The sequence below is a fragment of the Perca fluviatilis genome, chromosome 5 (genome assembly GCF_010015445.1).
Source record: "Perca fluviatilis chromosome 5, GENO_Pfluv_1.0, whole genome shotgun sequence".
Taxonomy (NCBI): domain Eukaryota; kingdom Metazoa; phylum Chordata; class Actinopteri; order Perciformes; family Percidae; genus Perca; species Perca fluviatilis.
The window spans coordinates 40,247,519-40,260,018 of NC_053116.1; the positions used below are offsets into that span (position 1 = coordinate 40,247,519).

General features: G+C 41.2%; 2 protein-coding genes across 2 annotated transcripts in view; one reads left to right on the top strand and one right to left on the bottom strand.

The window, feature by feature from the left end:
* Positions 1-12,500, top strand: part of kcnd1 (potassium voltage-gated channel, Shal-related subfamily, member 1) — a 1,001,373-nt gene that overhangs the window by 830,187 nt on the left and 158,686 nt on the right. The window lies entirely within an intron of this gene.
* LOC120558739 lies at positions 4,038-6,747 on the bottom strand. The gene is made up of 2 exons (XM_039799943.1): positions 6,257-6,747; positions 4,038-4,578 (listed from the first exon to the last, which is right to left on the bottom strand). Exons 1-2 carry the CDS (start codon positions 6,716-6,718, stop codon positions 4,207-4,209), a joined length of 834 nt encoding a protein of 277 aa, XP_039655877.1. The 5' UTR covers positions 6,719-6,747; the 3' UTR covers positions 4,038-4,206.

The following is a 12,500-nucleotide window of genomic DNA, read 5'->3' on the forward strand; positions in this document are numbered from 1 at the left end:
GTACCTTCTATAACAGCTGGTCCTATGTGTGTAGTACCTTCTATAACAGTATGGCCTATGTGTGTAGTACCTTCTATAACAGCTGGTCCTATGTGTGTTGTACCTTCTATAACAGCTGGTCCTATGTGTGTAGTACCTAACAGCTGGCCCTATGTGTGTAGTACCTTCTATAACAGCTGGTCCTATGTGTGTAGTACCTTCTATAACAGCTGGTCCTATGTGTGTAGTACCAGCTGGTCCTATGTGTGTAGTACCTTCTATAACAGCTGGTCCTATGTGTGTAGTACCTAACAGCTGGTCCTATGTGTGTAGTACCTTCTATAACAGCTGGTCCTATGTGTGTAGTACCTTCTATAACAGCTGGTCCTATGTGTGTAGTACCTTCTATAACAGCTGGTCCTATGTGTGTAGCACCTTCTATAACAGCTGGTCCTATGTGTGTAGCACCTTCTATAACAGCTGGTCCTATGTGTGTAGTACCTTCTATAACAGCTGGTCCTATGTGTGTAGTACCTTCTATAACAGCTGGTCCTATGTGTGTAGTACCTTCTATAACAGCTGGTCCTATGTGTGTAGTACCTTCTATAACAGCTGGTCCTATGTGTGTAGTACCTTCTACAACAGCTGGTCCTATGTGTGTAGTACCTTCTATAACAGCTGGTCCTATGTGTGTAGTACCTTCTATAACAGCTGGTCTTATGTGTAATCATATATAACTATCACTATCATTAATAATCATATACAACTATTAATAATCATATATAACTATCATTTATCAGTAATCATATATAACTATCATTAATCATTAGTAATCATATATAACTAAAGGCATTAACATGATCAGTGTCTTCACATAGATGAGAATCATTAATCATTAATAATCATATATAACTATCATTAATCATTAATAATCATGTATAACTATTATTAATCATTAATAATCATATATAACTAAAGGCAAACTGAGCACATTTGTTATTTCAGAAGAATGTATCAAACTGGTAGCCCTTCGTATGACTCAGTAGCCATGAAGTAGCTCTCAGTTTAGAAAAGGTTGGTGACCCCTGGTTTAAAACAACTAATAATGCAGTGTGATGTTAAATCAAACTAAGTCCCACACATACATATGCTCATGTTTTATTCCCTTTAGTCTTTGCTATTAACATTCATCAACTGCAAAATTAGAAAATTGCGTTTTTAAATAATGATGCATGGAAAATAAAATAAACAAAGCTAGTTTATTTTTTTTTGTTTTTAACAACAGAACAAGTCGAAACAAATGCAAATAAGTCAAACATAAGCATAAAACACAATTTTCTTCATTATTGGTATATTTATTGTACAAATTCTCACGTAGGCTACAACGTGCAGCAAGCTTTCACAGAAGCCGAGCGCTAATTACTACGTCATTTCTGGAGTCTTCTGCTGATAGTTTTAAAGGTTATTACGATGCATAACTTACTGGAACAAAGCTGAGCAACGTGTTGTTGGTGGTGACAAAACCACTGATTTATATATTTATATATATGTATTTATATATATATATATATATATATATGTATATATATATATATATATATATATATATATATATGAATATATATATATATTTATATATATATATGTATATAAATATATATATATATATATATATAAATATATATATATATATATATATATATATATATATATATATATATATATATATATATATATATATATATATATATATATATATGTATACAGTACAGCCAAAGTTTGGAACACCTTCTCATTCAATGCGTTTCCTTTATTTATTTTCATGACTATTTACATTGTAGATTCTCACTGAAGGCATCCAAAACTATGAATGAACACATATGGAATTATGTACTTAACAAAAAAGTGTGAAATAACTGAAAACATGTCTTATATTTTAGATTCTTCAAAGTAGCCACCCTTTGCTTTTTTTGATAACTCTGCAAACCCTTGGTGTTCTCTCAATGAGCTTCATGAGGTAGTCACCTGAAATGGTTTTACCTTCACAGGTGTGCCTTGTCAGGGTTCATTAGTGGAAGTTTTTCCCTTATTAATAAAAAAGCAAAGGGTTGATGCCTTCAGTGAGAATCTACAATGTAAATAGTCATGAAAATAAAAGGAAACGCATTGAATGAGAAGGTGTGTCCAAACTTTTGGCCTGTACTGTATATATATATATATATATATATATATATTTATATATATATATATATATAAATATATATATATATATATTTATATATATATGTACATTGAAGCGATACTGGCGTTAAAGACCCGCTGATTGCTGTCTGATTCTCTGAAATGAATTGTGGGAAATCGGCTTTGCATGCTCCCAGCTCGGATCCTTTCGTGTTCTGTCTTACAGCATATACTGTAGTATTTCAAATATTTACAAAATAATATTAAAATAAAGAAATGCATACTATCATAATATCTAAATATATGTTGATAGATGTATCTGTGCTAAGCTAGGCTAGATGGAGCCGGTTACCTCCAGGATCTGTGCTAAGCTAGGCTAGATGGAGCCGGTTACCTCCAGGATCTGTGCTAAGCTAGGCTAGATGGAGCCGGTTACCTCCAGGATCTGTGCTAAGCTAGGCTAGATGGGCCGGTTACCTCCAGGATCTGTGCTAAGCTAGGCTAGATGGAGCCGGTTACCTCCAGGATCTGTGCTAAGCTAGGCTAGATAGCCGGTTACCTCCAGGATCTGTGCTAAGCTAGGCTAGATGGAGCCGGTTACCTCAGGATCTGTGCTAAGCTAGGCTAGATGGCCGGTTACCCAGGATCTGTGCTAAGCTAGGCTAGATGCGGTTACCTCAGGATCTGTGCTAAGCTAGGTAGATGGAGCGGTTACTAGATCTGTGCTAAGCTAGGCTAGATGGAGCCGGTTACCTCCAGGATCTGTGCTAAGCTAGGCTAGCGGTGGGGGCGTCAGACAGAGTTAGGACACACACGGAGATGAGAAGGGTCTGTATGGACTCATCTAACTCTGGGGGATACGGGGAATAAGACAAAGTCCCAATAAGTCGGTGTGTTCCTTTAAGATAACACACGTAACGTCAGACATAACGTTAGCTTAGCGTCTCTCCGTTCTCTCTGCTGATTCCTAACATCTGTTTCCACTTTTGTCTTCATAAAAGCTCAGTTTTTCAGGTCGGCAGCTAATAAAAACTTAAGTTCTGGGTTCTTTACATTGTTGGTAGTTCATATCATCACACAGCAGCTTTCAGACATGTTTCTGTTGTTTGCTAGCAGAATAAAGAGGAGGAAACCTTCACACAGTACAAGTCAGCAGAGAGAGGTTATCCCCTCCGGTGGGGGCGGGACTTAAATGCGCTCTGTTGCTATGGCAAAGCTACATTGTGACTTAAAATAAACTTGTTAAAATAGAGCTCAACAGAGACCGCCCACTGTTATTCGTCTCTGTCTCCAGAAGTGTTTTTCCCCGTTCAATTGTTCAATTGACGTTTCTAAAACAGCTGATATGTGAAGAGTTTTAAGTCTGGAACGAGCCAATCAGGTACGAGATGAGTGGCGAGCATAAACATAACATAACATAACATAAACACGTTTGATTCGGCCCAAAAAAACATTTTGAAAACGGCAAAAAAGTCAAAAGGTCCGAGACTGCGTCCAGATAATCTATCAGAGACTTCAACGGTAGAAGCTCGCTCTAGCCGCTTGCGGTTTCACAGATACGGTAAATGTTTCTATGGTAACAGCGAGTTGGACCAATCAGAGACGTTGCTGTTACCCTAAGGATTGTGGGAAATGTAGTTTTTCTTCATTAAATCGCCGATAAAACCTGTTTTTCTTAAAACAAGGTTGATTTCATCCAGACTTCTAACTTCTACAGGAGCAGAAACCTTAGTTACACAATCACACAGACATTATGGGATGGTTCAGACATTATGGGATGGTTTAGATATTATGGGATGGTTTAGACATTATGGGACGGTTTAGACATTATGGGATGGTTTAGATATTATGGGATGGTTTAGATATTATGGGATGGTTTAGATATTATGGTAGATAATCTAAATCCTTATGGAGAAAATTAATGGGATTTTTACTTCCGGAGTCGGCTGTGGGCGGGACTGTTGAGCTCTATAGAGTACAGGTTTAGGTTTCATAGCAATGAAAAAAATACTGTTGTTGAAGTGATTAAAATCACGTTTAAACAGTTTAACTATCGGCCTGATTAATTTGCTTCATAGGGATTGAAGGTGTGGATTCGGTTGATTGTCCTGGAGATGAAGGTTCGGCTGGTTCTGGAGTAGAGGCATCTGCTGGTGTGTTATTCGGGGCGGATATTATCTCTTTAGTAATCTCGTCAAAATCAAAACATTTTACCCAGTCATTACCAGTAAAACAGGCGTTGAGTTTTTCAGTCAGCTTAACATTTGCATTTTCTCTCAGCTTCTTCGTCGCTAGGTTTTCACATTCTTCCAAAATAATATCCTTAAGCTTGTCAGCGTTGGCAGTGCAGAGGTCCAACGGTACTGCTGACATGCAGGAAGCCACCAAGGTGATACAGAGAAGAGGCAAGCCGATTTCCTGAAAATCAAAATCAAAGACCAGGTTGTATAATCACAGCATCTTTATGTACTTGTGGTAACTTTTTTATTAAAACTAAAGCTTAATATATTGTTAATAAAGGGGCGTGCTCCAGGGTTCTATACTAGGAACACTTTTCTTCTTTATGTTTAAAGGTTCCATGACATGGTGCTCTTTGGATGCTTTTATATAGACCTTAGTGATCCTCTAATACTGTATCTGAAGTCTCTTTTATATAGACCTTAGTGATCCTCTAATACTGTATCTGAAGTCTCTTTTATATAGACCTTAGTGGTCCCCTAATACTGTATCTGAAGTCTCTTTTATATAGACCTTAGTGGTCCCCTAATACTGTATCTGAAGTCTCTTTTATATAGACCTTAGTGGTCCCCTAATACTGTATCTGAAGTCTCTTTTATATAGACCTTAGTGGTCCCCTAATACTGTATCTGAAGTCTCTTTTATATAGACCTTAGTGGTCCCCTAATACTGTATCTGAAGTGTCTTTTATATAGACCTTAGTGGTCCCCTAATACTGTATCTGAAGTGTCTTTTATATAGACCTTAGTGGTCCCCTAATACTGTATCTGAAGTCTCTTTTATATAGACCTTAGTGGTCCCCTAATACTGTATCTGAAGTCTCTTTTATATAGACCTTAGTGGTCCCCTAATACTGTATCTGAAGTGTCTTTATATAGACCTTAGTGGTCCCCTAATACTGTATCTGAAGTCTCTTTTATATAGACCTTAGTGGTCCCCCTAATACTGTATCTGAAGTCTCTTTTATATAGACCTTAGTGGTCCCCTAATACTGTATCTGAAGTCTCTTTTATATAGGCCTTAGTGGTCCCCTAATACTGTATCTGAAGTCTCTTTTATATAGACCTTAGTGGTCCCCTAATACTGTATCTGAAGTCTCTTTATATAGACCTTAGTGGTCCCCTAATACTGTATCTGAAGTCTCTTTTATATAGACCTTAGTGGTCCCCTAATACTGTATCTGAAGTCTCTTTTATATAGACCTTAGTGGTCCCCTAATACTGTATCTGAAGTCTCTTTATATAGGCAAACATTAACATTAGTAATTAAACAGATAATGGAAGTCCAAACTGCCTGTGAGCTTCTCCTGTACTATATGGTAATTCCTCTACTGTGTGACAGTAAGTCTCGTGTTATGACCCAATCGTTAGCCTATTGTTATAAAATCCGCCATTGCAGAGATTCGTCTCATGTAAACAAAGGTCATAGCGGTGCACAATCTAATGTCAAACAAAGGAGACAACAGTGCACACTCCGATGTCACAAGCCAAAATCACCGGTTTCACCGGCTACACCACACCAAAGCAACCGGAGTTTCTAAAAATCTTCACCCTGGCAGGAGTTTTCAGTGACCTGATACTGCGGTTGCGTGTGGACAGGGCCTTAAACAATAATTTTCTTACAATATGTTATTGCTGTTGTAAAGTAGAAGCATATAAACGTTATTTGTAAGGGACTGAGCTGGTCCAAAATGGCAGATTAGGTGTTAACCTTCTCTTAATCGCTATACCTGTTTCCTGTTAACACGTAATCTAAAAGAATCAGATAATTGCAGGAAACCAACAATAACCAGGTTACTTAAGTGCACAAAAACAGCGACAATCATGATGTCATCAATGAGGAAAGATTAAAAACTCACCCTTGACTTGTTCTTCAGCTCAGCGATGAGTGCTTGATCCTCAGCTGTCTTTGCAGTCTTGTCTTTGCAGGCCAACTGTGCTTGTTGTTCGGTGTGATCATTGTAACAGCAAACAAACCAGTCTCCATCGATGAGAACGGCTATACACCACAACGTACTGACCATAGCTGCCTTGAGAATTCGAATCGATAATACCCTTATAAATTTACGGTCACAATTATACAGCTTGTACTTGATGGATCTCTGAAAGGGTTTGTCAATCCAGAGTATTAAGACAAATAGTAAACATGCTGGTGAAGTCATGTATAACCAGCAGGCTCCCAGTTGTTCTTTGCAAGTGCAAGCCATGTCCTTGTTAAGCAGGACATGGTAGGAGAAAAGCCCAATGGCTGTGCCATAGATACAGGCTGCTTTAGAGACATGGCTAGCAAATTGCTTCAGGGCTGCTCGAAAGCTCTCCATGTTCGTCGGAAGATTTGATTCTGCTAAAACCTGCAGACACCTGCACATATACTGCCATACTAACAGGAAACCAAGCCTTTCCTGTTGTTGCAGAGTATTTGCATGCTGTTGGATGTGCAGGAAGCATGATCGTCTTTATCTGAAACCTGTGAGAGTCACAGCAACCCCTTACTTGCTTGTTATATTATATATATATATATATATATATATATATATATATATATATATATATTGCATTATTGTTGTTACCTAATCATCCTCAATCTCCTTATTGAGTTTTAAGATGAAATAAAACTTTTTTTGCATCGTCTGCTCCAACAATTAACAGATAACATTAAAAACAAACCCAACACACATCTGACACACCTATCTGTCATTCACACGCACACGCACACGCACACACACACACACACACACACACGCACACACACACACATGCACACACACACACACGCACGCACACATGCACCGCATACGACACACACAAACACACACGCACGCACACACACACAGAGACATGCATGCATACACACATGCACACACACACACACACACACACACAAACACACACGCACGCACACACACACAGAGACATGCATGCATACACACATGCACACACAGACGCACATCACACGCACACATACACGCACGCACACACACCCACGCACCGCTCAGCACAAAACGCAGACAGGTGTGAAATCATGAAACTGTAAGTCAACCAATTACAGTTTTTTTCGATTGCTAAACGACAGTGGGCCCAACTGGAGTCACATGTGCAAAACTCAAACTACAGTCTGCACAGCAGCAGTTCATGTGGACCAAACTCTAGTTTGTTTTTCATTTCATTTCATTTCAGTTTTCAAAACTCTACACACTTATCCCATGACTTTAACCACAACGTGCACAACACTGTAGATCTACAGCACTTTGTCCAAATGCTAACACACTGCTGTCAACACTGTTAACCACACATTCAAAACAGAATAGATTCCAGTCTGGTGCCTATCAAACACTGCTGATTGCAATTTTAGCTGAAAGCCTAAGCAAGTGTCTTGTTTTAGACTAGTTAATGAACATATATGGTATTTATACAGAGAAAGCTCAGAAAGCCTTTTTTGTATACAAACACCAAATAAGAATGAAACAGTTATACACTGTACTGTTTGAGAGAAACAAGTAAAAGAGCAAAGATACCAACATGTCCAGGTAAGATGTCTGAGGTTATGTACACAGCTATAAACTATATCTTTACAATAGTAAAACAGCGTTCTTACTGTTTTTCAGAAAGTAATGGAGGTGAAAGCAATAGAAACACCACATTCATTTTTATTTAGAGATGATGAAGACATCTAATGTGATGAAGAGAACTTGCCACATGATGCTGGAGAGAGGCAGGATTAGTCACACTATCCTCTGGTACTGTTACGTACTTTTAGTTTTTTCCCCAGTAATTCCATAAATTACTAGAGATAAAATATTGAAGAAAACTGCTGATTTTCATTCCTTCTTGTTTACCTTATGTAAAAATTGGTATGCTTTTTCCTTAAATAAACTGTTGAGTAGTGTCAAGTCACTCAAATTGTTCAAAATGTAAAGATGAAAAAGTTTGTAATTTGTGTATTGGTGTTTGATGCTAGTGTTTTTACCCTCAGTGTGTTCTGAGTGACAGTGTGTGTGTGTGTGTGTGTGTGTGTGTGTGTGTGTGTGTGTGTGTGTGTGTGTGTTTGTTATGGCCGTTATCAGATTCAGGTTGTCTGATCTGATTGGGCAATCGTCTGTTTCTATATTTTATAACGTGCACAGGAAGGACTTCAGGGTAAAACTCTCAAGTTTTTAATCTGAATTCAAGAATAAGATGCATTTAAATGTTGCGGGGACGGTTTTATCCAGACTTTTATGTAGAGTTAGCCTGACCAGCCAGCCCCACATCCAGATGTTGGGTCTGGGAACTCACCATTGGTCAGGGCTCAATCCGAGGGGCGGGATCAACGGTTGTCTTTCAAATTCCCTCTGCACCAATAGGATAGCGCTCCAACCAATCAGAGCAACGCTAGTTGATAGATTCAACTTTAAACTCTGAACACATCTTCTTTTTTTAAGAATGACTTCAGAGCCGTTCTTTGTTCTTTTCTCAAAGAAAAGCTGAACTCCAAGTCTTCCAGAAGACCAGCTGTTCACCAGCAGCAGCAGCCATAAGCCCCGCCCACCCACTCTATACACGATGTGATTGGCCTGACCAGAGTTTGGTTTTTCCAGCTCGCAAGCCAACGGAGAGTTGCTAGACCCCCCTGGCTGCAGATTACATTTGCTGCCGCTAGTGGTCTAGATTTCTATTCAATTCAATTTTAGTATCAAATCAGAGTTATCTCGAGACACTTTACAAATAGAGTAGGTCTAGACCACTCTATAATTTACAAAGCCTCAACAATTACAGTAATTCCCCCAAGAGCAAGCATTAGCGGTGGCTATTGCGAGAGTGGCGAGGAGAAACTCCCTTTTAGGAAGAAACCTCGGCAGACCCAGACTCTTGGTAGGAGGTGTCTGACGGGCCGGTTGGGGGTGTGATGACCAGTGGTGTAATAGTGTAATAGTCACATTAAAGATAATGGAACAGTGACTACAATGGTAGTCGTAGTAGTTCATGTCATAGCCGGGCACAGCAGGGTGTTACAGGGTGTAACGTGGCACAGCAGAGCGTGGGTGGACGCGGCAGGACGCAGCTGGACATTGCAGGGTGTAGCAGGGTGTAGCAGGGCGTAGCAGAGCGTAGCAGGGCGCAGCAGGACGTAGCAGGGTGTAGCAGGACCAGGGTGTAGCAGAGCGTAGCAGGGCGCAGCAGGGCGCAGCAGGGTGTAGCAGGGTGTAGCAGGGTGTAGCAGGATGTAGCAGGGCGTAGCAGGGCGTAGCAGGGTGTAGCAGGGCGTAGCAGGGTGTAGCAGGGTGTAGCAGGGCGTAGCAGGGCGTAGCAGGATGTAGCAGGGTGTAGCAGGGTGTAGCAGGATGTAGCAGGGTGTAGCAGGGTGTAGCAGGATGTAGCAGGGTGTAGCAGGATGTAGCAGGGTGTAGCAGGGCGTAGCAGGACGTAGCAGGGTGTAGCAGGGTGTAGCAGGATGTAGCAGGGTGTAGCAGGATGTAGCAGGGCGTAGCAGGGCGCAGCAGGATGTAGCAGGGTGTAGCAGGATGTAGCAGGGTGTAGCAGGATGTAGCAGGGTGTAGCAGGGCGCAGCAGGGCGTAGCAGGGTGTAGCAGGGTGTAGCAGGGCGCAGCAGGACGTAGCAGGGTGTAGCAGGATGTAGCAGGGTGTAGCAGGGTGTAGCAGGATGTAGCAGGTCCACAGCAACAGCTGCACCCAAGACACAGATCTTGATGTCACCCTAATCCAAGGCGATGTTCTGGACTCCGGGGAGTGAACTCCCCAGAGCTAGGTTAGTAACAAGCATTTCTGGGACAAGGATGCACATAAAAGGAAACAAATAAAAAGAGAGAGGAGAGAGCAGCTCAGTGTGTCATAAGAAGGAAGGAACTTCCCCGGCAGTATTAAATTATAATAGCATGACTAAGAGAGGCAGGTTAAAGAGAGGTGCCTGGTCGGGCTAGAACTCTCCCCTGCCGGATCGGGCTGTACTGGCCTGCCTCCCTCTACTCTCGCTATATTATTGATTATATAATAAATAAAACTGATGACTATAAAGAGAAGCAGAGAAGAGAAGGGGTGCTGTGTCTGCAGCTATACACCCTACCCCACCGGTCTAGGCGTACGCTGCAACTCCTCACTCCCTAACTATAAGCTTTATCAAAGAGGAGAGTTTCAGTTTACTCTTAAATGTGGTGACGGTGTCTGCCCCTCGAACCCAGACTGGGAGCTGGTTCCACAGGAGAGGAGCCTGATATCTGAAGGCTCTGGCTCCCATTCTACTTTTAGAGACTCTAGGAACCACAAGTAACTCTGCATTCTGGGAGCGCAGTGCTCCAGTGGGACAATAAGGTACTAGGAGCTGTTCTAGATAGGGTTGTGCTTGACCATTTAGAGCTTTGTAGGTCAGGAGAAGGATTTTAAAGTCAATCCTGGATTTTACAGGAAGCCAATGCAGAGAAGCTAATACAGGAGAAATATGATCTCTTCTCTTAGTTCTCGTCAGAACACGCGCTGCAGCATCCTGGATCAGCTGGAGAGTCTTAAGGGACTTATTTGAGCAACCTGATCGTAGGGAATTACAGTAGTCCAGCCTGGAAGTAACGAATGCATGGACTAGTTTTTCAGCATCGTTTTGAGACAGGATGTTCCTAATTTTGGCAATGTTACGAAGATGAAAAAAAGCTGTTCTTGAGGTTTGTTTTAGATGGGCGTTAAAGGATATATCCTGATCAAAAATAACCCCTAGATTTCTGACAGTATCGCTGGAGGCCAGGGCAACACCATCCAGAGTAGCTATGTCTTTAGATAATGAAGTTCGGAGGTGTCCCAGCACAATAACTTCAGTTTTGTCTGAGTTTAACATCAGAAAATTGTAGGTCATCCATTATTTTATATATTTAATGCACGCTTGAAGTTTAGCTAACTGACTGGTTTCGTCTGGTTTGATTGACAAGTATAATTGGGTGTCGTCTGCGTAACAGTGAAAGTTAATTGAGTGTTTCCTAATAATATTACCAAGAGGAAGCATATATAAGGAGAATAGAATTTCTAGGCTACCTTTAAGTCCCAAAACCCAAACATCTGTGTGGACACACTGAAGAAGTTGCGGTGTGAATGCTGCATGATGAAAGGCTGATTCTACACTGGAGCGCTGGCTTGAATGTGTAAGAAGGAGGTGAAGTAGTAGCAGTAGTTTAAAAAAATAATCACAACTAGGTATTCTGCTGATGTGGTGCAGCCCTAGCTTACACATTAACATGCAGTTTGAGTTTGTTGAGTCAGACACAACGTGTTCTCCTGCAGACACACACACACACACACACACACACACACACACACACACACACACACACACAGACACACACACACACACACACACACACACACACACACACACACACACACACACACACACACACACACACACACACACACACATACACACACACACACACAGACGAGTGTGTTTGTTTCTGTCTTTGGTTGTTCAACCTTTGATCCTCTCGCTCCTCTATCGCTGAGATATAGATAAGTCCCTGCTGCAGACATTACTGCTGACTCTGAGGTGTGTGTGTCTGTGTGTGTGTGTGTCTGTGTGTGTCACACACACACACACACACACACACACACACACACACACACACACACACACACACACACACAAACACACACACAGACACACACACACACACACACACACACACACAGACACACACATACACACAACACACACACACACACAAACACACACACACACACACAGACACACACACCACACACAGACACACACACACACACATACACACAAACACACACAAACAGACACACACACACACACACACACACAAACACACACACACACAGACACACATACACACAGAACACACAAACACACACAACACACAGACACACACAGACACACACACACCACACAGAAACACACACACACACACAACAACAACACAACACACAGAAACACACACACAAACACAGACACACACAACGTCACACAGACGACAGACACGTTACACACAACACACACACACACACACACAAACAAACACACACACACACAGACACATACACACACACATACACACACACACAGACACACACACACACACACACACACACACACAAACACAC